Here is a 27,648-nt window from a genome sequence, read left to right as displayed (position 1 = left end):
CAAAGGCATCCTACCCTTCAAAGGGGAGAAAACTATAATAAATGAATATACTGCACATGGGATTATGTAGTTCCAAAGGAACCCAAAGGAGTAGAGATATTTGACAGCTGGAGTGCATTTCTTATTCAGTCTGAAACAACCCCTAGTATCTCACAAAGGCCTTTCTTCTGTCATCAGTCTCAGGTTGCTGCTGTAAAAGAGTTGAAGCATGAGGGCCATCAAAAGCTGGGGGAAAAACTGGGCCACCGCTTTCTTGTAAGGACCAAGAGGCAGTAATGTGCACAGGGCCTGGGATGCCTGTAACGGAAAGGTTTGGCGTCAAGAATGTAACCATCTCCCTTTAAACCCAGTCAGCAGTGATGAGGGATGTGGAAAGGGAGGGACTCTGCAACCCTTCCCCCAACTTCCTTGAAGGAAACCTGAAGCGAGCATGCATACTCGCTCATTCAATAATGGTCACTAAGTCCATTCTGAAGCAGGAACCGTGCCAAGCATTTTCTGGCCATGGGCTCCCAAAGCACTATCAACAGTGCCTGACTGCCAAACTGGCAGGAAGCAACCTGATTCCCAAGAAGGACACAGATCCCCAGACTCCATGCCAATGTGGTTAATAACGCAGGTCCTCCCACGGTTCAACAATCCAGGACAGTGAAATATTTAAAGGGAGCAGGGCATACCAGGTCACTAACAAATTGTTTGGTGCCCTGACCACTACAATACCTACAATATCAGAGAAACGTATCTCACCACCTCATGTTTGTGGAACATTATCCATTTTTTCCTATTATATCTCTGCACTCTCAGGAGTGCCAATGTGGGTGCTTGGGAGATATATAATGATGGCATGAATGAGATTAGGCCTTCACGTGCCTATCAAGTCTATGTGACCTGACTGGTGGCTACCTCTCCGATACCATCTCCTACACTTTCACCCTTGCTTAGTTCTCTCCAGATGTTTTGACCTTGCTTCGATAACATACCAGGTAAACCCCCATTGCTACATGGCTTTTGCCCTTCTCTCTCTCTAGGACTCTCATGCCCAGGTACCTGCAAGGATCACTCCCTCACCTCATTCAGGTCTTTGATTAGATTACTATAGTAGAGAGACCTGCCCTGAGCAATTTACCAAAATCCTCCCAGCCACTTCTTTTTCTTACCCTGCTTTATATCTCTTCTAAGCTTTGTATCATCTGACATATGACAAATTTTTTGGTTCATTGTCTCTGTCTCTTACGAGACTGTAAGCTTTGTGATCATGGATGTGCACTGAGTGAATGAATGAATGAATGAGAGCCAAACTGTGTCAAGGAACCATGACTGAGTCTGTGGGCAGATAGGAATTTTCATGATTAAGAAAACAATGACAACAAATGGAAATTACTCATTGTGTTATTTACCGCCACAGGCATCATATTCGTAGTGTCGAGAGAGAAATGTTTTCTTTCTGTTGTTATTTTCTCCATTTCTCTAGGCTTTCCTTTCAGTATCAACAAGATTGTCTTCAGTACATGGGGGACCACACTTGACTCGGAACCGGCTGCATACCACATCAGTATCAAAATGCTGCAAACACAACCCCCGACCCCCAATCATGAGAATCATGCACTTTTCATTTTCTGCTCAACAGTGTGACTCAAATCAGGAAAACAATCTTGGTTTTACGTGTTTATAGAGCAAAGAAACTTCAGACAAGTCCAAAAAAAACTGATATTCCCATTCCCAAATGATCCCATTAAGATTTTTGTCCTTGAAAACAAAGGAAGAATTTTAACAAGGTCTTATGGAAAATACAGTCTCTCAGTCTGCAAGTTCATTTCCTACTGTTATTTAAATATCTGTCCAGCTCAAAGTCAGGAACTGATCAGCTTCTGTATCCCATACCCTTCCTTCCATCTTGTGACCTTGTTTGTCCAGGGATAATTGAATATTTTAAAACTGGTATCGATATACAAATTAACATATATGTAAATAAATCCATGTGAAAAGCTAGAAGGTAATTAAATAAAAAGCTACATAACTTAAAAATTAAAAAGTTAAATTTAAAAACTAAGCCATTTCCCCAAATGTCACATATCTAATCAGCTCACCAGATGTGACTAGAATCCCAGCTTCTCAGCCTCCAATTCCCAAGTTCCTTTCCCTACATACCTGCTACTCTTCAAGATTATTCTTATTGTTGCTCATTTTAAAAACAGTCCTCTGTGTTGGTATACTCTTGATACCGTGTGAAGCCGTGCTGAGTTCTGAACTCTGTTGCTCATTCTCTCTGCATTTGGGTTCTTAATATGGGGCCCTGGCCCTGCAGAACATGGACACACTCAGCTCTCTAGAACCCTAGTACCAAATGCTTTTGTCTGCAAGGCTTATTCATAGAACCATGCTTAGAACCACATGGACATCAAATCTTTCAAGGCCTCTTCCTTTACCTCTTGATTGTATCTTCTGGCTGACCAGATCTTCTTTCTGTTTCTCCGTTTAAGATTACCTACAAATTCCAGTCTTTTTTACGTCCATCCTCACCTACTACTGCACAAGACCTCCTGGTGACCAGTTTAATAAAGTTCATCTAATTCTAATTAGGTTTGCTTTCTGTACCTTCTCAATTCATACTGTTCATGATAGACCCATTGGCAGCTTTTATCTTATATTCATGTGGGTATATTCACTCTCCTCAACAAAATGCTTGAAGGCTGGGAATACTTTACACACAGTGGGTACTCAGTTCCTACCTAAACAAGAAAACACTGAGTCCTATGAATATTTTTACTTTTCAAGAATTGCCTAAGTAGTAAAATACTTTGTGAATTTAAGCTTCCTTAAAAAATGCTATCTCCAATTAAAATAAATAAATTTATATTTTAAAAACTGCTATCTCTCAGTTGAAAAAAGTCAACAACAACAAGAACAACCAACAAAAAACCAACAAACTTGGTTGGCTTGTTGATTGTCTACTGTGTGTCATGTATTTTATGAAGCTGTACATACTGTATATGATCTTAGTTAAGCCTTACAATCATCCCATGTGGTGTAAAAATAGACATTATCCTTCAGGAAAAAAAGAAATGAGGTCTGACCTGCCCTACTCTCTCTGACTCTCAAGACTGAACAAACCCTGCAGGAGGGATCTTACTCATCTGCTGGTACCGGATAGTCCATAAGTTGAAAGATGACCTTCTTTGGTGAAGTACGTGTCAACAAGGTGATGACCCGCAACATAGCTTCCCTCAGAATGGGAGAATCATCTCCACACAGTCGCTTATAAATAGTATCCACAATTTTAGACACCTGTAAAAGCAATTTCACAGGCCAATTAGAGTCTCTTGTTCCCTAGGCACTTATAAACCAAACATTTCTTAGATATTAAAAATTTAGTCCTTCTCAGAATGACCAAGGCAGCAACTAACACACAAATAAGCACCAATGGAAAGCATATTTATGTGCTTTTTTACATAACGAAGTGATTATTTTCATGAGAAATTAACATGCATTTATTTTTTTCCTTGACATTTTTAAAAAATATAATACTGTTTATTTGATTTCAAAAACATTAAAGTACTCCAAACATACAAACAAAATTAATAGGACATTGCAGATCGTGTTTACTACAGAGGGTTCTTGAACTTTCATTGGTGCAGTGGCTCTTGGCTTTGTTGACAATGCAGAGTTCTATGGTTTGTTTAAAAAAATTTAAAACTACTGTACTTCAGTGAAAATGAAAGTCGCTCAGTTGAGTCCAACTCTTTGCGAACCCATGGACTATACAGTCCATGGAATTCTCCAGGCCAGAATACTGGAGTGGATAGCCTTTCCCTTCTCCAAGGGATCTTCCCAACCCAGGGATCAAACCCAGGTCTCCTGCATTGCAGACGGATTTTTTTACCAGCTGAGCCACAAGGGAAGCACTTCAAAGAAAAATGATCCAAAACAATTCTCATTCCAGCTGACCCTCTCCTTTTCCACAGCTAATAATGGCAGTGGGATGCTATGTCACTATATACAAAAACAAGACAACCTTGGATGCCCACTGCAGTGTCCACAGGTCCAGTTCTACAGTGCACACCCTGAGCTACAGCCCCTCTGGAAGGCATTGACCCACAGCCTCCACATCCAGCAAGGAACATTAAGAGTGTATCTCAGTTGCTTTGTTTTTACAAACTATACATATGTACAGCTGAGAACTTGGGATTTCTAGCCAATGACCATGAAGTTAACCCATATACTTACAAATTTAAAAAAAAAAATGCCAGGAACATCTTTAAATGCCTTGTCATACCAGCAGCAAAGTGCAGAGTGAGGAGAATATGAAAGCCTTTTCATTTTAGAAATATGTACAATTTTGATACAGTTTCCATACAGTTTTGTACAGTTTGATACACCCATGGTCACTTCATGTAAATCACTGACAATTACTAGAACACTTTGAGAGACTAAGATATGATCATGATCCAACTGGGTAATTAAACCTAATGAGGGCAACAGACACATCTCATGCTTGCTGCCTTCATGAGAGTCGCTGCCTCCATGAGAGTCACTGCCTTCAAGTTTTATTGAGATCATAATTGACATAAAGCATTGTATAAGTTTAAAGCATATAATGTAATGATTTGATGTCTATACATCATGAAATGATTACCACAATAAGTTTAGCATACATCCATCATGCAAAATAAAAGGAAAAGAAAAAATATTTTCTGGTGAAGAACTCTTAGAATTTACTCTCAACAACTTTCATATATAATATACAGCAGTGTTAATTGTGCCTTAGTACTTATTTATCTTCTAACTGGAAATTACACCTCCCACCAGCCTTTGGCAAACCACAAATCCTATCTCCTTTCCTATGAATTTAATTTGTTTTTGAAATATAATTGACCCACAACACTTCCTTATTTCCTGGTGTACAACACAGTGATTCCGTATTTCTATTTGCTACAAAATGTTTACCATGTAAATTTCTCATCTGTCATTATGTGAAGATATTACATTATTCTTGGCTACGTTTGCCACACTGTAACTTTCATCCTCATTACTCACTAGAGTCTATGTCTCCAGGTGAGTCCAAGTTGCCTCCTGTCTCTCTAGGAGGCTCTCCAAGATCAGTGTGTTTGACCCACGTTCTTTCTGAATTACTGCTTCTGCCCTGGGTCTTCGAGCATATGAATTTTACCATGTATGCTTTAAGAGTGAAGTCTTTGTTTCTTACAGCCCTCTGACTCTCCTGAAAGCAAGGCTTAGAGGCCTTCAAAATCAGATATTCTGTGAGTTCATCTTTCTGGTGCAGGACCCCCAAGCTGGGTAGCCAAATGTGGGGTTTAGATGCCTTACTCCTTGGGCAGAACCTCTGAAATTGTGATTATCCTCTGCTTCATGGGTCTCCAATCTGGGGGTATGGATACTGACTGTATAGTGTCTCTGTACTTCCTACCCATCTTATTGCACTTCCTTGTTTAGTTCTTTAGTTGTAGATTTGTTTTTCTGCTAGTTTCCTAGTCTTTCTCATCAATAGTTGCTCTGTAAATAATTATAATTTTGGTGTGCCTTTTGGAGTGGGTGAGCTCAGGGACCTCCTAGTCTACCCTTCTGGCAGCCTCCCAGTCTGTGCATTTATGGATAATAGGAGAAAAGCCATTTTTAAAGAAAGGTTTATTTTGGTTGGGTAGACTTTATTAGGTAAAACATATAAGCTCAATTCAGAAAGCATATGTATAACTTGAGTCCTTTAAAAAGCAAGTCAAAATAATGGAATAGAATAATAATGGAACAATACACTTCCAAAAACATTTTTACAGTTAAAGAAGACATGTATCTGTATTTAGAAGGAACGAACTATGCGTAGTGGAATGGCCTAGAATGGTAAACACTGAGTTATAATCTTGCAAGTTCTCTTTATAGGCTTCATGTAAGTTTTATTTTTCCCATTTTCATTCAACTTTTTCTCGTTTTATGGCTTTACCTTTTTAAAAAGTATTATTTAAATATAGTTGATTTGCAGTGTTGTATCAGTTTATATATATGGGCTTCCCTGTTAGCTCAGCTGGTAAAGAATCCATCTGCAATTCAGGAAACCCCAGTTCGATCCCTGGGTTGGGACAATCCCCTGGAGAAGGGAAAGTCTACCCACTCCAGTATTCTGGCCTGGAGAATTCCATGGACTGTATAGTCCATGGGGTCACAAAGAGTCGGACATGGCTGAGTGACTTTCACTTTCACTTTATATGTTATTTATCTTTGTTGTCTGGCTTACTTCACTTCGTGTGATAATCTCTAGGTCCATCCATGTTGCTGCGAATGGCATTGTTTCATTTTTTTATGGCTGAATAATCTTATGGTAGCTCTATTTTTAGCCTTTTAGGGAATCTCCATACTGTTCTCCATACTGGTTGTACCAATTTACATTCCCACCAACGGAGGAGGGTTCCTTTTTCTGCACACCTTTTCCAACATTTATTATTGGTAGACTATTTGATGATGGCCATTCTGACTAGTGTGAAGTGTTATCTTATTGTAGTTTTCATTTGCATTTCTCTAATAGTCATATTAAGCATCATTCCATGTACCTTTTTTGACTGGGTTACTTGTTTTTTGTTTTTTTGGTATTGAATTGTATGAGCTGTTTGTATAGTTTGGAAATAAATCTCTTGTTGCTTGCATCATCTGCAAATGCTTTTTACCATTACATAGGTTGCATTTTGTTTTGCTTATGCTTTCCTTTGCTGTGCAAAGGCTTTTCAGTTTAATTAGGTCCTGCTTGTCTATTTTTGTTATTTCCATTTTTACATTATATACATTTTTATTTTTAGTGTATAATATTATGCCATCTAGGAGATGGATCTAAAAAGATATTGTTGAGATTTATATCAAAGAATGTTCTGCCTATGTTTTTCTCCATTGTTTTTATAGTATCTGGTCTTACATTTATGTCTTTAATCCATTTTGAGTTTATTTTTTATATATGGTGTTAGAAATGTTCTAATATTATTATTTTACATGTAGCTGTTCAATTTTCTGAGCACAGCTTGAAGAGATTGTCTTTTCTCCATTGTGTATTACTTTCTTTGTTGTAGATTCATTGACCATAGGTGTGTCGGATTATTTCTAGGCTTTCTGTGTTGTTCTATTGATCTATGTATCTGTTTCTGTTGCCAGTACCATACTATTTTGATTACTGTAGCTTTGTAATATAGTTTTAAGTAAAGAAGTGTGATTCCTTCAGGTCCATTCTTCTTTCTCCAGACTGTTTTGGGTATTTGGGGATCTTTTATGTTTCCATGTAAACTTAAATTTTTTTTGTTCTAGTTCTGAGAAAAATGCTATTGGTAATTTGATAGAGATTCCATTGGATATGTACACTGTTTGGGGTAGTCTACTCATTTTTGTAGAAAGTGTATTTATTTAGTTTTGGCTATATTAGGTCTTTGTCACTGCCTGTGGGGCTCTAATTCTGCTGAGCAGGGGCTACACTTCATTGCAGTACATGGACTTCTTATTGTGGTGGTTTCTCTAGCGTGGAGCATGGGCTGTGAAGCATGGGTTCTAGAGTACAGGTTCAGAGAGTTGTGGTGCATGGGCTTAGTTTCTCCACAGCATGTGGGATCTTCCTGAACCAGGGATTATAACCACATCCCCTTCATTGGCAGGTGTATTTTGAACCACTGGACCACCAAAGAAGTCTCAACCTAGTCTTTTTAACAATACTCCTCCAACCCAAGAATATATCTTTACTTCCCTTTGTGTCATCTTCGATTTTATCACCAACCTTCCTAAGTTTTTCTAGTATAGGTCTTTTGCCTCCTTATATTCAGCTCAGTTCAATTCAGTTGCTCAGTCATGTCCGACTCTTTGTAACTTCATGGACAGCAGCACGCCAGGCTCCCCTGTCCATCACCAATCCTGGAACTTACTCAAACTCATGTCCATCAAGTTGGTGATGCCATCCAACTATCTCATCCTCTGTAATCCCCTTCTCCTCCAGCCTTCATCTTGCCCAGCAACAGAGTCTTTTCCAATGAGTCAGTGCTTCTCATCCAGTGGCCAAAGTATTGGAGTTTCAGCATCAGTCCTTCCAATGAATATTCAGGACTGATTTCCTTTAGGATTGACTGGTTTCATCTCCTTGCAGTCCAAGGGACTCTCAAGAGTCTTTTCCAACCCCACAGTTCAAAAGCATCCATTCTTTAGCACTCAGCTTTCTTTATAGTCCAACTCTCACATCCAAGCATGACTACTGGAAAAACCATAGATTTGACTAAACAGACCTTTGTTGGCAAAGTAATGTCTTTACTTTTTAATATGCTGTCTAGGTTGGTCATAACTTTCCTTCCAAGGAGCAAGCATCTTTTAATTTCATGGCTGCAGTCACCATCTGCAGTGATTTTGGAGCCCAAAAAAATAAAGTCTCTCATGATTTCCATTGTGTCCCCATCTATTTCCCATGAAGTGATGGGACCAGATGACATGATCTTAGTTTTCTGAATGTTGAGTTGTAAGCTAGCTTTTACACTCTCCTCTTTCCCTTTCATCAAGAGGCTCTTTAGTTTTCCTTCACTTTCTGCCGTAAGGGTGGTGTCATCTGCATATCTGAGGTTATTGATATTTAACCCAGCAATCTTGATCCCAACTTGTGCTTCATCCAGCCCAGCATTTTGTATGATGTACTCTGCATATAAGTTAAATAAGCAGAGTCACAATATACAGCCTTGACATACTCCTTTCCCGATTTGGAAATAGTCTGTTGTTCCATGTCTGGTTCTAACTGTTGCTTCTTGGCCTGCGTACAGATTTCTCAAGAGGCAGGTCAGGTGGTCTGGTATTCCCATCTCTTTCAGAATTTTCCACAGTTTGTTATGATCCACACAGTCAAAGGCTGTGGTGTAGTCAATAAAACAGTAGTAGATGTTTTTCTGTAACTCTCTTGCTTTTTCCATGATCCAGCAGATGTTGGCAATTTGATCTCTGGTTCCTCTGCTTTTTCTAAATCCAGATTGAACATCTGGAAGTTCACTGTTCACATATTGTTGAAGCCTGGCTTGGAGAATTTTGAGCATTACTTTACTAGTATGTGAGATGAGTGCAATTATGTGGTAGTTTGAGCATTCTTTGGCATTGCCTTTCTTACAGATTGGAATGACAAGTGACATTTTCCAATTCTGAGTTTTTGCAATTTGCTGGCATATTGAGTGCATCACTTTCATAACATCACCTTTTAGGATTTCTAATAGCTAAACTGGAATTCCATCACCTCCACAAGGTTTGTAGTGATGCTTCCTAAGGCCTGCTTGACTTCTCATTCCAGGATGTCTGGCTGTAGGTGAGTGATTGCATCATCATTGTTATCAGGGTCATGAAGATCTATTTTGAACAGTTCTTCTGTGTATTCTTGCCACCTCTTCTTAATATCTTCTGCTTCTGTTACACCCATACCATTTCTGTCCTTTATTGTGCCCATCTTTGCATGAAATGTTTCCTTGGTATCTCTGATTTTCTTGAAGAGATCTCTAGTCTTTCCCATTCTGTTGTTTTCCTCTATTTCTTTGCACTGATCACTGAGGAAGGCTTTCTTATCTCTCCTTGCTATTCTTTGGAACTCTGCATTCAGATGCTTATATCTTTCCTTTTCTCCTTTGTCTTTTGCTTCTCTTCTTTCCACAGCTATCTGTAAGACTTCTTCAGACAACCATTTTGCCTTAAAAATTTTTTTTTCCCTTGGGGATGGTCTTCATCACTGCCTCCTGTGTAATGTCACAAACCTCTGTCCATAGTTCTTCAGGCACTCTGTCTATCCGATCTAATTCCTTGTATCTATTTCTCACTTTCAGTGTATAATTGTTAGGGATTTCATTTAAATCATACCTGAATGGTCTAGTGGTTTTCTCTACTTTCTCCAATTTAAGTCTGAATTTGACAATAAGGAGGTCATGATCTGAGCCACAGTCAGCTCCTGGTCTTGTTTTTGCTGACTATATAGAGATTCTCCAGCTTTGTCTGCAAAGAATATAATCAATCTGATTTCAGTGTTGACCATCTGGTCATCTGGTGATGTCCATGTGTAGAGTCTTCTCTTGTGTTGTTGGAAGAGAGTGTTTGCTATGACCAGCGCGTTCTCTTGACAAAACTCTGTTAGCCTCTGTCCTGCTTTGTTTTATACTCCAAGGCCAAATTTTCTTGTTATTCCAGGTATCTCTGGACTTCCTACTTTTGAATTCAAGTCCCCTACTATGTAAAGGACATCTTTTTGGGGTGTTAATTTTGGAAGGTCTTGTAGGTCTTCATAGAACCGTTCAACTTTAGCTTCTGGTCGGGGAATAGACTTGGATTACTGTGATATTGAATGGTTTGCCTTGGAAACGAACAGAGATCCTTATCATTTTTGAGATTGTATCCAAGTACTGCATTTTGGACTTTTTTGTTGACTATCATGGCTACTCCATTTCATCTAAGGAATTCTTGCCCGCAGTAATAGATATAATGGTCATCTGAGTTAAATTCACACATGCCAGTTCATTTTAGTTGACTGATTCCTAAAACGTTGATATTCACTCTTGCCATCTCCTGTTTGACCACTTGCAATTTGCCTTAATTCATGGGCCTAACATCCCAGGTTCCCATACAATATTTCTCTTTATAGCGTCAGACTTTGCTTCCAACACCAGTCACATCCACAACTGGGTGTTGTCTTTGCTTTGACTCTGTCTCTTAATTCTTTCTGGAGTTACTTCTCCACTGATCTCCTGTAGCATATTGGGCACCTACCGACTTGGGGAGTTCATCTTTCAGTGTCCTGTCTTCTGCCTTTTCATGCTGTTCATGGGGTTCCCAAGGCAAGAATACTGAAGTGGTTTGCCATTCCCTTCTCTGGTGGACCATGTTACATAGGTTTATTTTATTCTTTTTGATGTGATGGTAAATGAGATTGTTTCCTTGATTTCTCTTTATAATCTTTTATGGTTAGTGTATAGAAGTGCAACATATTTCTGCATATTAATTTTTCATCCTGCAGCTTTACCAAATTCATTGATGAGTTTTAGTAGTTTTCTGGTAGCATTTTAAGGATTTTCGATGTATAGTATCATGTCATATGTAAACACTAACAGTTTTACTTCTTCCTTTCCAATTGGATTCCCTTTATTTCCTTTTCTTCTCTGATTACTCTGAATAGGACTTCTGAAACTATGGGTAATGAAAATGGTGTTTACCTGTCTTGTTACTTATCTTAGAGGGCATGCTTTCAGCTTTTCACCATTGAGTATTATGTTAGATGTGGGTTTGTCATATATGGTCTTTATTATGTTGAGGTATATTCCCTTTGTGCCACTCTCTTAAGAGTTTCTTTTTTATCATAAATGGATGTTGAATTTTATCAAAAGATTTCTCTGCATCTGTTGTAATGATCACATGGATTTTTTCTTCAATTTTTAATGTGTTATATCACATTATGATTGATTTGCAGATTTTGTAAAATCCTTGCATCTGTGGGATAAGTCCCAGTTGACCATGGTATATCATCCTTTTGGTGTACTTTTGGATTTGGCTTGCTAACATTTTATTGAGGATCTTTACATCTACAATCATCAGTGATATTGGTGTGTAATTTTCTTTTTTGTGGTATTTTTGTCTGGTTTTGGTATCAGGGTGATGATGGCATCATAGAATTAGTTCTAAAGTATTCCTTCCTCTGAAACTTTTTGGGAACAGTTTTAGTAGTATAGATATTTAGTATAGATGTTAGTAGTATAGATGTTTAGTATAATATAGTTGTTTTCTCTAAATATGTGGTAGAACTTGCCAGTGAAGCTACCCATTCTGGAACTTTTGCTTGTTGAAAGTTTTAAAATCACAGTTTAAATTTCAGAACTTGCTATTAGTCTGTTCATATTTTCTATTTCTTCCTGGTTCAGTCTTGAGGGATTGTACCTTTCTGAGAGTTTGTCCATTTCTTCCATATTGTCCATTTTTGGATGTATGGTTGTTTCTAGTAGTAGTATGATCCTTTGTACTTCTGTTGTGTCCATTGTAAATTTTCCATTTTCATTTCTAGTTTTATTGATTTGGATCCTCTCCCCCCCCCCCCCTTTTTTTTCTTTATGAGTCTGGCTAAAGCTTTATCAGTTTTTAAAATATTTTCAAAGAACCATCTTTTATTTTTATTGATCTTTTCTTTCCTTGGTCTATATTTCATTTATTTCTGCTCTGATCTTTATGATTTCTTTTCTCCTACTAACTCTGAATTTTTTTGTTGTTGTTCTTTCTCTAGTTGCTTTAGGTGTAAGTCAGGCTGTTTTTCTGAGATTGTTCTTGTTTTTTGATAAGCATATCACTTTAAACTTAGCTCTTAGAACTGCTTTTGCTGCATCCCATAGGTTTTAGATCATTGTTTTAATTTTCATTTGTTTCTAGGTATTCATTTTCTCTTTGACTTCCTTAGTGATCCATTGGTTGTTTAGTTACATATTGTTTAGCTTCCATGTGTTTGTTTGTGCTTTTTAGTTTTTCCCTTATAGTTGATTTCTAATCACATAGTGTTACAATTAGAAAAGATGTTTGATATGATTCAATTTTATAAATTTAATGAGGCTTGCTTTGTGGCCCAGATCTATCCTGGAGACTGTCCTATGTGCTCTTGAAAAGAATGTGTGTTCTGCTGCTTTCAGATGGAATGCTCCATCTAAATATCAATTCAGTCTATTTGTCTAATGTGTCACCTGTATTTCCTTATTGATTTTTTGGATAGATGATCTGTCCATTGATTTAAGTGGGATGTTAAATTTCCCCACTATGATTGTGTTACTCTTATTTTCTTCTTTTGTGTTAAATAATGTTTGTCTGATGTATTGAGGTGCTCTTATGATAGAGGGACATAGAAATTTACAATTGTTATTTCTATTCCTTGGATTGATCCCTTAATCATTATGTAGTGTCCTTTTTTGTCTCAGATAACAGGTTTCATATTAAAGTCTATTTTGTCTGATAAGTATTACTACTTCAGCTCTCTTTTGATTTCTATTTGCATGGAATATCTTTTTCTATCACCTCACTTTTGTCTGTATATGTCTGTAGATCTTAAGTAGATCTTTTATAGGCTGCATATATAGGGTCCTACTTTTGTATCCATTCAGCCAATCTATGTCTTTGGTTGGAGCATTTATTCCATTTATATTTAAGGTAATTATCAATATGTGGGTTCTTACTGCCGTTTTGTTAATAGTTTTGGATTGTTTTTGGTAGATATTTTCCTCCCTTTCTTCTTTTGTGGTTTGATGACTATCTTTAGTGTTGTGTGTGGATACCTTTTTTGTGTGTATAACCATTACAAATTTTTGATTTGCGGTACCATGACATTTGAGATCAGTTCAGTTCAGTCGCTCAGTCGTGTCCGACTCTTTGCGACCCCATGAATTGCAGCACGCCAGGCCTCCCTGTCCATCACCAACTCCCAGAGTTCACTCAAACTCGTCCATCGAGTGGGTGATGCCATCCAGCCATCTCATCCTCTGTCGTCCCCTTCTCCTCCTGCCCCTAATCCCTCCCAGCATCAGAGTCTTTTCCAATGAGGCAACTCTTCGCATGAGGTGGCCAAAGTACTGGAGCTTCAGCTTTAGCATCATTCCTTCCAAAGAACACCCAGGACTGATCTCCTTTAGGATGGACTGGTTGGATCTCCTTGCAGTCCAAGGGACTCTCAAGAGTCTTCTCCAACACCACAGTTCAAAAGCATCAATTCTTTGGCGCTCAGCTTTCTTCACAGTCCAACTCTCACATCCATACATGACTAGTGTAAAAACCATAGCCTTGACTAGATGGACCTTTGTCAGCAAAGTAATGTCTCTGCTTTTTAATATGCTTTCTAGTTTGGTCATAACTTTCCTTCCAAGGAGTAAGTGTCTTTTAATTTCATGGCTGCTATCACTATCTGCAGTGATTTTGGAGCCCCCCAAAATAAAGTCTGACACTGTTTCCACTGTTTCCCCATCTATTTCCCATGAAGTGATGGGACCAGATGCCATGATCTTACTTTTCTGAATGTTCAGCTTTTAGCCAACTTTTTCACTCTCCTCTTTCACTTTCATCAAGAGGCTTTTTAGCTCCTCTTCACTTTCTGCCATAAGGGTGGTGTCATCTGCATATCTGAGGTTACTGATATTTCTCCCGGCAATCTTGATTCCAGCTTATGCTTCCTCCAGCCAAGTGTTTCTCATGATGTACTCTGCATATAAGTTAAACAAGCAGGGTGACAATATACAGCCTTGACGTACTCCTTTTCCTATTTGGAACCAGTCTGTTGTTCCATGTGCAGTTCTAACTGTTGCTTCCTGACCTGCATATAGGTTTCTCAAGAGGCAGGTCAGGTGCTCTGTATTCCCATCTCTTTCAGAATTTTCCACAGTTTATTATGATCCACACAGTCAAAGGCTTTGGCATAGTCAATAAAGCAGAAATAGATGTTTTTCTGGAACTCTCTTGCTTTTTGCACGATCCAGGGGATGTTGGCAATTTGATCTCTTGTTCCTCTGCCTTTTCTAAAATCAGCTTGAACATCTGGAAGTTCACGGTTCATGCATTGCTGAAGCCTGGCTTGGAGAATTTTGAGTATTACTTTACTAGCGTGTGAGATGAGTGCAATTGTGTGGTAGTTTGCACATTCTTTGGCATTTCCTTTCTTTGGGATTGGAATGAAAATGGACCTTTTCCAGTCTTGTGGCCACTGCTGAGTTTTCCAAATTTGCTGACATATTGAGGGCAGCACTTTCACAGCGTAATCTTTCAGGATTTGAAACAGCTCAACTGGAATTTCGTCACCTCCACTAGGATAGCAGTGTATATATATGTGCATGGTTATTTTAAATTCCTGATCTCTTAATTTCAAATGCATTTTTAATATCCTGCATTTGTACTCTTCTTCTCTCGTGATTACTGATTTTGATATCATTGTTGTCTGTGGATAATTTCCTACAGTAACTGTTTCCCTTTACTGGTGAGCTACCACTTTCATAATTTTTTGGTTTCTGCTTGTAGTCTCTTATTTTCCACTTTGAGAAGTTTCTTTAGCATTGATTGTAAAGCTGGTTTGGTAATGCTGAATTCTCATAGCTTTTGCTAGTATATAAAGCTTTTGATTTATCTGTCAAATCAGAATGAGATCATTTCTGTTTTATCACTTTAAATATATTATGCCACTCCCTCTTGGTCTGCAGTTTCTGCTAACAAATCAATTGATAACTATTTGGGAATTTCTTTGTTATGTTATTTGTTGCTTTTAATGTTTTCTCTGTCTTTAATTTTTGTCAGTTTGATTACAGTGTATCTCTGCGTGTTCTTGCTTGGGTTAGTCCTGTGTGGGATTCTCTGTGCTTCTTGAACTTAGGTGATTGTTTCCTTTCCTGTGTCAGGGACATTTTCAGCTGTTATCTCTTCAAATATTTTCTCAGCTTCTTTCTCTCCCTGTTCTACTTCTGGGACATCTATAATGTGAATGTTTGTGTATTTGACCCAGTTGTCTCTTAAACTGTTCTCACTCCTTTTCATTCTATTTTCTTTATTCTGTTCTGCAGCAGTCATTTCCAATATCCTGTCCTCCAACACTCTGTCTTCCAACTCACTGATTCATTCTTCTCCCTCACATATTCCACCGTTAATTCCTTTGAGTGTATTTTTCATTTCACTTATTGTATTCTTGAAACCCAAGTTGTATACACACACACACACACACACACACACACACACATGTGCACATGAAGTGAAGTGAAATTCACTCAGTTGTGTCCAACTCTTTGCAACCCCATGGACTGTGGCCCACCAGACTCCTTTGTCCATGGAATTATCCAGGCAAGAATACTGCAGTGGGTAACCTTTCCTTTTTCCAGGGGATCTTCCTAACCCAGGGATTGAAATCAGGTTTCCCACATTGCAGATGGTTTATTTACTATTTGAGCCACCAGAGAAGCCCAAAGAAATTGGGCTTTGAAGAGATTGAAAGTGCTCAAGAAATTGAGCACTGAAGAATTGATGCTTTTGAACTGTGTTGTTGGAGAAGACTATTGAGAGTCCCTTGGATTGCTAGGAGATCAAACCAGTCAATCCTAAAGGAAATCAGTCCTGAATATTCATTGGAAGGACTGATGCTGAAACTGGAGCTCCAATAGTTTGGCTACCTGATGTGGAGAACTGACTCATTAGAAAAATCCTGATGCTGGGCAAGATTGAAGGCAGGAGGAGAAGGGGATGACAGAGGATGAGTTGGTTGGATGGCATTACCAACTTGATGGACATGTGTTTGAACATGCTCTGGGAGTTGGTGATGGACAGGGAAGCCTGGCATGCTGCAGTCCATGGGGTTGCAAAGAGTTGGACAGAACTGAGTGACTGAACCGAACTAAACTGATTGTATTCTTGATAAAAAAAAACTTGTAACTTCTTGTTCTGTGAATCCATTCTTTTCCCAAGTTCTTGAATCATCTTTGTGTTCATTACTCTGAACTCCTTTCTTGGATAGATTGCTTTTTACCACTTCATTTCACTCAGTTGTCCTTCTGAAGTTTTATCTTGTTCCTTTGTCTGGAACATTTCTTTGCCATCTATTCCTCAGCCTTTTTTCTAAATTTCTATTTGTATTTTTATGCATGTAGTAGGTTAGTTATGTTTCTTGACCTTGGAGAAGTGGCCCTATGTATCACAGCAGTACCTTTTCCTCTTATTACCCATTGGCCAGGAACTAACTGGCCCCAGGGTAGTTTCTGACCTGTGTTTGCACACTCAGTTCTGCAGGCTGTGGAATTACGATTTTCTTACTCTAGTGTCTGCCCCCTGGTGGGGGAGGCTGGATTAGAGGCTTGTGCTGGCTTCCTGGTGGGAGGAGTAGGGGCCTGCCCTCTGGTGGGTAGAAATGGGTCATAGTTCTCTTGCAGACAGGGACATGTCAAGGGGTGTATCTGTTGGTGGCTGCGGGCTCAGGAAGTCTTTAGGCAGCCTGTCTGCTGATGGGTGTGGCTGTGTTCCCACTCTGTTGTTTGACCTGAAGAGCCCCAGCACTGAAGCCTACAGGCTGTTGCATGGGGCCAGGTCTGGTGCCAAAGACCCAAATAAGATATTTTACTCATGTAGATGAACACTCCCCAGTATGTCTACCACCAGCTTTTATGACCCCAGAGAGAGCCAAAGCTTCTCCTTGCCTTCTCAGGAAACCCTCCCAGACCAGCAGGTAGTTCTGGCCCAGGATCCTGTTACACACAAGAACTTGTGTGTGCCTTCCGAGAGTGATGTCTCTGTTTCTGTTAGTCTTGCAGACCTCCTGCAGTCAAGCCTTACTGATCTTCAAAGCCAAATACTCTGAAGATTCCTTCTCCTAATGCTGGTCTCCTAAGCTGGGGAGCCTGGCGTGAGACTCAGAGCCCTCACTTCTGGGAGAACTTCTGTGACATTATTATTTTCCGGTTTGTGGGTTACCCGCCTGAGTGGTATGGGATTTGATTATATGACTATTGTGCCCCTCCTACTGCTTCATTGTGGTTTCTTCTTTGTGTCTTTGATGTAGAATATCTTTTTTGGTATGGTCCAGTCCTTTTTGCCAATGATGGTTCAACAGTTAGTTGTGATTTTGGTGCATTTGTGAGAAGAGGCAAACTCAGGTCCTTCTACTCCACCATCTTGCCTCCAACCCCTCTTCACTTTTAAATGAGAGTTTTAGCTGGACCTAAATTCTTCTCAAACCAAGGGTTGTATATTCAACATCAAGCTTAATCTACCCAGAGTACCTTGCTTCTTATTTCAAAAATACTTCTCAGAGGTTATAAGCTGAAAAGTTGGTTGATGTAAATTTACATTCCATTGCAGTTTCCTTATGTATAATTGAATTATCTGTGTATAACCCTTTACTCTGGGGCTTCCCTGGTGGCTCAGCAGTGAAGAATCCACCTGCAATGCAGGAGTCTCAGGAACCCAGGTTCGATTCTGGGATTGGGAAGATCCCCTGGAGGAGGGCATGGCAACCCATTGCAGTATAATTGCCTGGAGAATCCCATGGACAGAGGAGCCCAGCAGGCTACAGTCCATAGGATCGTGGAGTTGGAATTGACTGAAGCAACTTAGCATACATTCAACCCTTTACTCTAAACAAGTGTTTACTGTAAAATATTCATCGTACCAAGGTGAACATGAGATGGAAGACATAAACCATTGTTCTCCTCTACAGATCTCTTAACTATTAGGTTTGGAGCTTTTTCTTCTCATCCTCCCCCTACTACTATAAATTCAGCATGCCCCTAAAACAAGCCGGCTATGTTACTGTATGTTCAATTGTAGAAAAGACTATTTTCTTCAGTCCTCAAGGAAGGGTGTGCTGGATTAGATTAGAAATTGTAAGCCCACAAACTATATTTGAAATTTAGGAGATTTTCAGGAAAATTTTAATGCGATTTTTCCTTATAACTGACTTTAGAACCTAACCCTGTTCAAGACAAGAATCCACTCTATTTAGCAGTTCAATTGTTTGTGAGAGCTGGGGAAATAAGTTGCTAAACCCCAGTTTGTTCATTTTTTCTCCCTAGTTAATGATTTTTGTAGAACAGGCTAGTTTTACGCATCTAGTTTTCTATTTGGCTTCTCTTCCTCTCTACAACCTGATATGGCTTTACCTAGATTCCTTTCCTCACTGCATGAGAGGAGAACTTTATTTTGTTAAGGAAATGACTGTTGCCCTCAAGCTTTCCCTTTTGCTCTGCTTGCCTTTTGGAATGCTCCTGACTATATTAGCATGGGAGTTTGTAAGAAGCATTACTTCCTTTTTCTTGCTCTCTGAATTTGTGTGCAAGCACTCAGCTTATCTATAATCACGTAACACTGCCATGTCAAGAGCGGGAACTGGGAGTTCAGCCCTTATGTCTCCATCAGAGCTGGTTTAATGGGCATATGACCTATGTATCTGCATAAGGTTCCATATGCTGAAGGTCCATCAGTTTGTTTAAACTTCTGCTGTCACTATATTGAATTTTTAATAAGTTTTCCCTTTAGCTTGTGTTTTTTAATAAAGCCCCAAAGGACAATGGAGCCTGTGTATACATGGAGGAGATAAGTACAATATGTGAGTCAGTGAAAGTCTCTCAGTTGTATGCAACTCTGCAACCCCATGGACTATACAGTTCATGAATTCTCCAACCCAGGATACTGGAGTGGGTAGCCGTTCACTTCTCCAGGGAATCTTCCCAACCCAGGGATTGAACCCAGGTCTCCTGTATTGCAGGTGGATTCTTTACCAGCTGAGCCACCAGATAGGCCCAAGAACGTGAGTCAGTAGCCCCTTTCAGAGGTAGCATTCACAATGCCCTAAGTCCATAGAATTCCAGTGGCTACATTAATGTGTAGGGGTTCAGTGGGAAATCAAAACAGGTATAAGATAAGCATTTATTGATGCTTCAATCAGTTAGGCTGAAAATGACAACACAGAGGAAAGAGAAAGATGTGGCAATCCATAAATTGTTTTCCTTTCGATCTTTCCTTATTCATGAGTAAGATTGTGATAGAGAGTGTTAAAGAACATGTGAATGACAAGAAGTTGAATAAAGACAATTGTTAGTTTTGTGTAGTGTTTATAACTCTTGTGGTAAGAATAAATTGGATATGCATGCATAAGCTGTGAAATAGGAATTATAGTATTTTGTTAAGTTGTGTGGTCTTTATTTGCATCTATAACTGGCATTGCACAGTATAAAGGTGGACTGCAGAATTCATGCTAAAATTTTAAAATTTTAGTTGTTTTTTTTAATTAGAAAATAACACCATGATAAATTGAGGAGGGGGAGCTTCATATGTTTGTACATTTAATACTACTTTTTTCTATGTTTTGAATAAGAAGTCCTACATTTTAGTTTGCACTGGGACCCACAAATATGTGGCCAGCCCTACAGCAAACTGAGGGCTCTTAAAACTTTCCTTAATGGTACAGGGTATTTCAATTATAGTTGTACTATTTTATTGTTGTTAATATATTTCTTTAAAATTTGAAGCAAGTATAGCAAAATGTTACAATTTGATATGATTGGTGGTTGGATGTTCATTACACTAGTTTTGAAACTTTTCTGCATGCTTGAACTATTTCACACAAAAAGCTTCATTTGATTGAAGTGACATAATGAACAATGGCAAGAAATATATATGAAAAGAAGTAGGCATATAAAAAGGCAGAAAAAGCCCATTAGAGAATGTACTCTGCACTCCTCCACTCATTGTGAAATGTCTTACCATGGTGACCTTATGGGCATTACATTCCAGAGTCAATTTCAGTATGGTTGCTGCCTCAGATGCAATTGATTGATCAGGTACAGAGAGTTTCATGAGGAGACTCCACACAAAGTCAGTCAGCAAGGGTGGCAATAAGGTTTTTCCTACACTCTGAAACCAAAAAGAAGAATCATGATCTCACATCTTACTTATATCAACAAAGACAGCTACATGATTTTTTGTGGGTCTTAGGTACCTTTGTTGTTGTCAGCCTCTTCCTCCATCAAACATATTAAAAATTACACTTTACACTGTATTAGTATTAAGATGACTGTCATTCAAACTTAATCATATTTATTTTTCATAGTATTTTTAAAGCAATTAAAACATTTTCATCTGAATAAGTCAGCTCTGGGGCAAGCCAGAGAGAAATGGGAAACCATGGCATTAAAATTTAGGGCAACTATAAAATATTGATTTAACCCCATTTCAGCTATTCAAATACTAAAAACTATTGTGAAGTTCTTCAGCTTTGGAAATAAGCTTGTTCAGATCCAAAACAAGCATGATTTGTAGAAGATGAGGGGAAGGATAGGATAAGAAAGGAAGGGCCATTGAAGGATGTATATTTTTCTCTTTTTCAGAGAAGCATCAAGAAGTGGGAAGAGAAAAAAGGGCATATATGTTTATGATTGAGGCACAACTGCAATTCAGACAATCTCTTTTTAAAGTTAGAGGAACATCCATGGACCATAAAATGAGAACAAAATCACAGTACTATGGATCTCTCAGTTAAGAAAGATGAATGAATGACATTTTCTCCCTTTCTAAATGTATATGTATATATACAAAAGTTCTTTTGTGTGTGTGTATGCCATTCTCTGAAATACAGAAAGTATTCAATATTGCCAATAACAGCTTTTCAGCATCCCTGTTAAGGGAATGGAGCATAAAACTTTTTGGTCAGTAGGGAAGGACTGAGGTCTAACTGAAAATTGATGACCACCAGGCTCCCTCCTACTGAGCAGACAGGTGAGGTATAGTATTTTTGGAAAGCTATGAAAGAAAGATAAAGGATGGTCACTAAGGCTTAGTGAGGTGAACAGAATATCATAGTTGGCTATACTTTGAGAAAGTCAGATTTGATTATACAAGATGCTGAGTTAAAAAAAATCACTGAAGAGGGGATATTCTTTGGGGATATTTGTTTATTCAACAAAATAGCTTAGTGTCTATTAACAGTTGTGGAAGGAGCAATTCCTAGTGAAACTTAGAGATAGTATTAGAAGTTTCTGTCATGTGAAGGTAGAATGGAGAAAAATAAACCTGACTCCATACTGGATCTATTCCTTCAACTCTAGCCTTTGTGTTCCATAAGCTGTGATTAGAAATGCTGGCTTTGCACTTTTATCTCAAATAGTAAAAGAGTGTTACCTATAGCCTGAAATATACATACTAGCCCTTTCTCAACAATGTTCTTTCTCCCAGGCTTAACCTTTAAAGTATAACACATTTCCATTCATATAGAGGTCAAATGTTAAAGAAAAGAAAATAACAGTTGTCTTTCTGAAGGTTTATAGGAGCATTGTGACCAGACCAACCTGGACAGCTGCAGGAACAAAGGATTCCAGTACCAATAAGTTTCCAACAACCAGCCACACTTCCTCTGTTTTTAATATAAAAAAAGCTTAAATTCTAAGTCCAGTAAGATGGTTCCTTGGGGTACTAGTCCATCATCTTCTTGGGTTTTCCGGTTTTCCAAATATGTTGCTATCTCTTATCCCAACACCTTGTCTGTTGATCTATTGGCCTATTGTGTGGTGAGTAGTATGAACTTGGACTCAGTAACAAAGATATAGATATGACAGTAGAGTACATCAAATGATAGACTTCCTTATAAAACGTGATCTAGCTCTCGTGGCTAAAAACCTTGATGTGTATCCTCCTATTTGCATCCTCTGGACTTTGTTGTTGTAAATGGTCCTGTTGGTTTCCTTACTACAACCTTAGATTCTCTCACCCACCTGTCCCAATCTACCTCTGAAAGTCCCTACCTCCGGATTTTTTAGCTACTGATCTTGCACACAGTGCTGTCCTAGGCCTGCTTTGATCTCACAGCTGGGAACTGAGTAATAGAGGTCATGAACACAAGGACCCAGGGCACCCTCCCCAAATCCAGGATTTCTAACTCTTATGGACATTAAAGTCAGATGAGAGGACATTAAGCTGGAAGTGGATATAGTAAGCTTCAAAAACCACTTGAAAGAGACAGACCCTGAGGAGGCTGCTAGTGCTACGCTCACTAGCTAATCATGGGTCTCAGGATTTCAATTCTAGGGCTCTGGAGTTAAGAATGGAGGAATGTAGAAGGACTTTCTAGTAAACCTAGATGGATGCTTAGTTTCTTCATGTAAATAGAAAACTTTATAGTTAACCAGGCTTGTGACTTCTGAGGGGAGGTGGATTATGAGTAATACTTGAGTTTGGAAAGATGCATCATTATACAGATGCATGTTTAAGGATATCTATGTGGTCTTTTTTATTCTATTATTTGAGATGTATTGCTTCCATATCTCCACAGCCTCCCACAATTCTATCTGCCTCAGTGTGGGAGGGCAAGGCACTGCTTTCTGTATGTAGTTTTAGGAGAAAATCTAAGACCCTTCGATTCAAGAGATAAGCTAGCCTGAAGGGTCTCTCCAGCCAGTTTTGCTGGACTGTTGATTCCTGTGTAGCTAGAAGAGCATCAGTTGGGCAGTATGATTCAGGCACCTGTGCCAAATGAGCTCGCAAGCATGTGATAAGCATATATACTTTGAAGAAGATGAAGGACTGTATAGACATGTAGAGTCTCACGATTTTCCCTAAGGTTGGGTCACTGTAGAAATTACTTACTTAGTGCTAAGGTTTATCACTTAAACTTAAGAAATTTTTAAAATTTAATAGGTTTTTAAAATATATACCAAATTATTTTGATGTTTGCTAAGTAAATTATAATAGCATTGTAAATCCTCTTAATTTCTGACTTCACTAATTTTTCTAGAAAACCAGAAGTTTTCCATCTTTAGTAACTTATTAGCCAAACAAAAAGAAGCATAACAACTAGGAAACACTTACCTCATTTTGCTTTCTATAAGAATTATCTAGTAAATAATGTAAATTGCTATGTTCTGGAATAATAGGCACTATTCTTATTAACAGATGGAGATCAAGAAGCCAAATACTCTATCATTTACTCTTTGCTTTACTGAATTTAATTTAAATAAAAGAGAAAAAAAATCTATTAATATAAATTTTGTTGAAATAAGTTGCCACTCTAACAAACACATGAAAAGATGCTCAACATCACTCATTATCAGAGAAATGGAAATCAAAACCACAATGAGGTACCAGTTCATACCAGTCAGAATGGCTGCAATCCAAAAGTCTACAAGCAATAAATGCTGGAGAGGGTGTGGAGAAAGGGGAACCCTCTTACACTGTTGGTGGGAATGCAAACTAGTACAGCCACTATGGAGAACAGTGTGGAGATTCCTTAAAAAACTGGAAATAGAACTGCCTTATGACCCAGCAATCCCACTGCTGGGTATACATACCGAGGAAACCAGATTTGAGAGACACATGTACCCTGGTGTTCATTGCAGCACTGTTTATAATAGCCAGGACATGGTAGCAACCTAGATGTCCATCAGCAGATGAATGGATAAGAAAGCTGTGTACATATACACAATGGAGTATTACTCAGCCATTAAAAATAATACATTTGAATCAGTGCTAATGAGGTGGATGAAACTGGAGCCAATTATACAGAGTGAAGTAAGCCAGAAAGAAAAACACCAATACAGTATATTAATGCATATATATGGAATTTAGAAAGATGGAAATGATAACCCTGTATGCGAGACAGCAAAAGAGACACAGATGTATAGAACAGTCTTTTGGACTCAGAGGGAGAGGGAGAGGGTGGGATGACTTGGGAGAATGGCATTGAAACATGTATAATATCATATATGAAATGAATCACCAGTCCAGGTTCGATGCACGATACTGGATGCTTGGGGCTGGTGCACTGGGATGACCCAGAGGGATGGTACGGGGAGGGAGGAGGGAGGGGCGTTCAGGATGGGGAACACGTGTATACCTGTGGTGGATTCATGTTGATATATGGCAAAACCAATACAATATTGTAAAGTAAATAACCTCCAATTAAAATAAATAAATTTATATTAAAAAAAGAAATAAGTTGCCACTAAAAGTAATTTACACGTGAAACAAAAGCTACAGGATAAAGTGGGGGCTAAGTTACCTGAGCGATTTTACTTTTGTCTTTTTGTAAATTCCTGGGTAGAAATTCTGTACCAGAGGAAGAAGGCTGCATACCATGATTTCCAGGCTTATAATACTTTTTATTTTTACTTTTTGCAGTACCCTCTGTATCAAGGAAGAAAGTTTAAGATTTTCATTTGATCACTTGTTCCTTCTATAACATTACTATTTCTAGTTTCCTCTTCCTGCCCAATTCTGGGAATGTAAAGTTTTCTGAATGTTTAACTCTCTGCTGAAAGTTTAGTCACATAAAATACTGATATTATGACTACATTGGCCCAGAATTTATAAAGTGTTAAGAGAAGCCTCTGTGGAGGACATATATAATTTTAATAGGTTGACCAAGTATCAAGTACATTTCGGCCATCAAATCCATAGTTCAGTGCAATGGAAGAGCTATTGCTAAGTTGGAAAGTCTATTGGTAAAAGAGCAGACTTGGAGGCATTTTGCAAAGAACTGAGGGAGTCGTATAGAGAAAGAGAAAAGCTCTCAAATAAGCTTCAGGTGCAGATGTCTTTAGTTCTAGAGAAGGTAGATTTTAACTGAATTTTTATTTGCTAACAGCTTTATAGAGATATAGTCAATGTGCAACATATTTAAAGTGCATAATTTGGTAAGTTCTTAAAGGGAAAAGCTACCCACTCCGATATTCTGGCCTAGATAATTTCATGGACTACAGTTCATGGGGTTGCAAAGAGTCTGAGTGTATTTCAGAAAGGACATGACTGAGCGACTTTCACAAATGACAAATATATATATATATATATATATATATATATATATATATATATATATGTTCAGTTCAGTTCAGTTCAGTCGCTCAGTCATGTCCAACTCTGCGACCCCATGAATCGCAACACGCCAGGCCTCCGTGTCCATCACCAGCTCCGAGTTCACTCACACTCATGTGCATTGAGTCTGTGATGCCATCCATCCATCTCATCCTCTGTCGTCCCCTTCTCCTCCTGCCTCCAATCCTTCCCAGCATCAGTCTTTTCTAATGAGTCAACTCTTTGCATGAGGTAGCCAAAGTATTGGAGTTTCAGCCTCAGCATCAGTCCTTCCCATGAATACCCAGGACTGGTCTCCTTTAGGATGGACTGGTTATATATATGCATATGCCCATAAAAGTATTACTGCAATAAAAAAAGATTTATTCCCTCCAGAAGTTTCCTCCTGTCCTTTCATAATTGCTCAAACCTGCTACTGGATACACACTATAGCACTTCCTGATTCAAAGATACACACAGATCTGCATTCTTGCATTTGTATTTTCTAATTTCAAATAAGTGGAGCAATTTAGTATGTGCTGCTCTTCTGTTGCTTGGTATCTTTCATTCAGCAAAATTATTTGCAATTCATTCACATTATTGTATTTGTCAATAGTTTATTGATTTCTCTGTGATGAATACTACCCCACTGTACGTATATACCATCATCTGTGTATTCATCGGCGTCTTGGTGGACATTTGATTGTTTCCAGTTTGGGGCTATTAAAAAAACAAGATCTTGTCAACATTCATTTACAAGTCTTTGAGTGGATATTTACTTTCATTTCTTTTAGGAATGACTGAGGAATGACTGGATCATATGATAGATGTGTGTTTGACTTTTTAGAATACTGCCAAATTATTTTCCAAAGTTGTATCATTTCACGTTCCCTCTGACACTCTATGGTGGCTCAGATGGTAAAGAATCTCTGGCCGGTAAGGCAGGAGACCCAGGTTCGATTCTTGGGTCAGGAAGATCCCCTGGAGAAGGGAATGGCTACCCACTCCGGTATACTTGCCTGGAGAATTTCATGGACAGAGGAGCCTGGCTTACAGTCTGTGGGACTGCAAAGAGTCAGACACAACTGAGCAACTAACGCAGACAGGCTGAATGGCACTAAAGTAATTCAGGGATAATTTTTTCCTCCTGATGAGACCAAATCTCTTTGAGTAATCTGCTTTATTACTTGTGAATTATGAAGTTTCAAATTCTAACTTATAGGCATGGGCACCATTGCCAGTCTTTTGGAATTCAGTGCGTTTACCTCTTTAACCAGTTTGGGTGTTACCCCTCACCCCACAAACAGCAGGTAGTTTTCCTACATAGCTAATAGTTAAATGGACTCTCTGCAGATCTCTGGAGCACTCCTTTCTGGTACTCTGCCATGTGAACTCTAGATATCTTGATCCTTCTGGATTCCCAATTCTGTCTTTTCAACTTGGGACCCTTGGATTGCTCATTTCTGGGCTGCAGCCTAGAAACTTACTCTAGGTTGTAAACTCAATCAATTGTAGACTCTGCTTTATTTATTCATCTGTTCTCTTCTCTCAGGAATCATTGTGCTTTGTTATCTGTTGTCTTTAAACAGTTTATTATGGGAGGGCAAATCTGTTCTCTGTTTAAGTACTTCGAAATAGTTTGATACCATAAGGTCTCACACTTTGTTAGGTAGACCGAAACAGCATTTATTTACATCTTTTCCCCCATCATTGAAGCAAGAATTCTATTTGACGCTGCATTAGAGACAAAAAGAATGCCTCTTTTTAAGAGTCCCATATGGTTTTTCCAGTGGTCATGTATGGATGTGAGTGTTGGACTGTAAAGAAAGCTGAGTCCTGAAGAATTGATGCTTTTGAACTGTGGTGTTGGAGAAGACTGTTGAGAGTCTGACCTTGGACTGCAAGGAGATCCAACCAGTCCATCCTAACGGAAATCAACCCAGAATATTCATTGGAAGGCCTGATGCTGAAGCTGAAGTTCCAATACTTTGGCCACCTGAGGTGAGGAACTGACTCATTGGAAAAGACCCTGATGCTGGGAAAGATTGAAGGCAGGAGGAAAAGGGGACGACAGAGGATGAGGTGGCTGGATGGCATCACCAACTCAATGGACATGGGTTTGGGTGAACTCCGGGAGTTGGTGATGGACAGGGAGGCCTGCGTGCTGTGGTTCATGGGGTTGCAAAGAGTCGGACACAACTGAGCGAATGAACTGAACTGAACTGAACTGATTGGTAATTTTTCTTCTCTTTCTTCCCTGCCTCCACCCAGCATTTCTGTCCCTGCCAGTAACACCTTGACACTAATCTAAGTATGAAAGTGAAAGTGTAAGTCACTCAGTCATGT

At 38.8% G+C, this 27,648-nt stretch overlaps 1 protein-coding gene across 1 annotated transcript in view; it reads right to left on the bottom strand.

Annotated features, from left to right (window-relative positions):
- Positions 1-27,648, bottom strand: part of MROH9 (maestro heat like repeat family member 9) — a 166,354-nt gene that overhangs the window by 32,132 nt on the left and 106,574 nt on the right. Inside the window, exons 7-12 of the mRNA XM_052653549.1 lie at positions 26,460-26,464; positions 24,512-24,634; positions 20,227-20,376; positions 3,131-3,285; positions 1,398-1,563; positions 155-297 (exon numbers count right to left, since the gene is read on the bottom strand). Of these exons, the coding sequence (XP_052509509.1) occupies positions 155-297; positions 1,398-1,563; positions 3,131-3,285; positions 20,227-20,376; positions 24,512-24,634; positions 26,460-26,464 (742 nt within the window). The remainder of the gene's footprint in view (positions 1-154; positions 298-1,397; positions 1,564-3,130; positions 3,286-20,226; positions 20,377-24,511; positions 24,635-26,459; positions 26,465-27,648) is intronic.

Source organism: Budorcas taxicolor, chromosome 16, assembly GCF_023091745.1.
Source record: "Budorcas taxicolor isolate Tak-1 chromosome 16, Takin1.1, whole genome shotgun sequence".
Classification (NCBI taxonomy): Eukaryota; Metazoa; Chordata; class Mammalia; order Artiodactyla; family Bovidae; genus Budorcas; species Budorcas taxicolor.
This window is presented reverse-complemented; position numbering and strand designations above follow the sequence as displayed.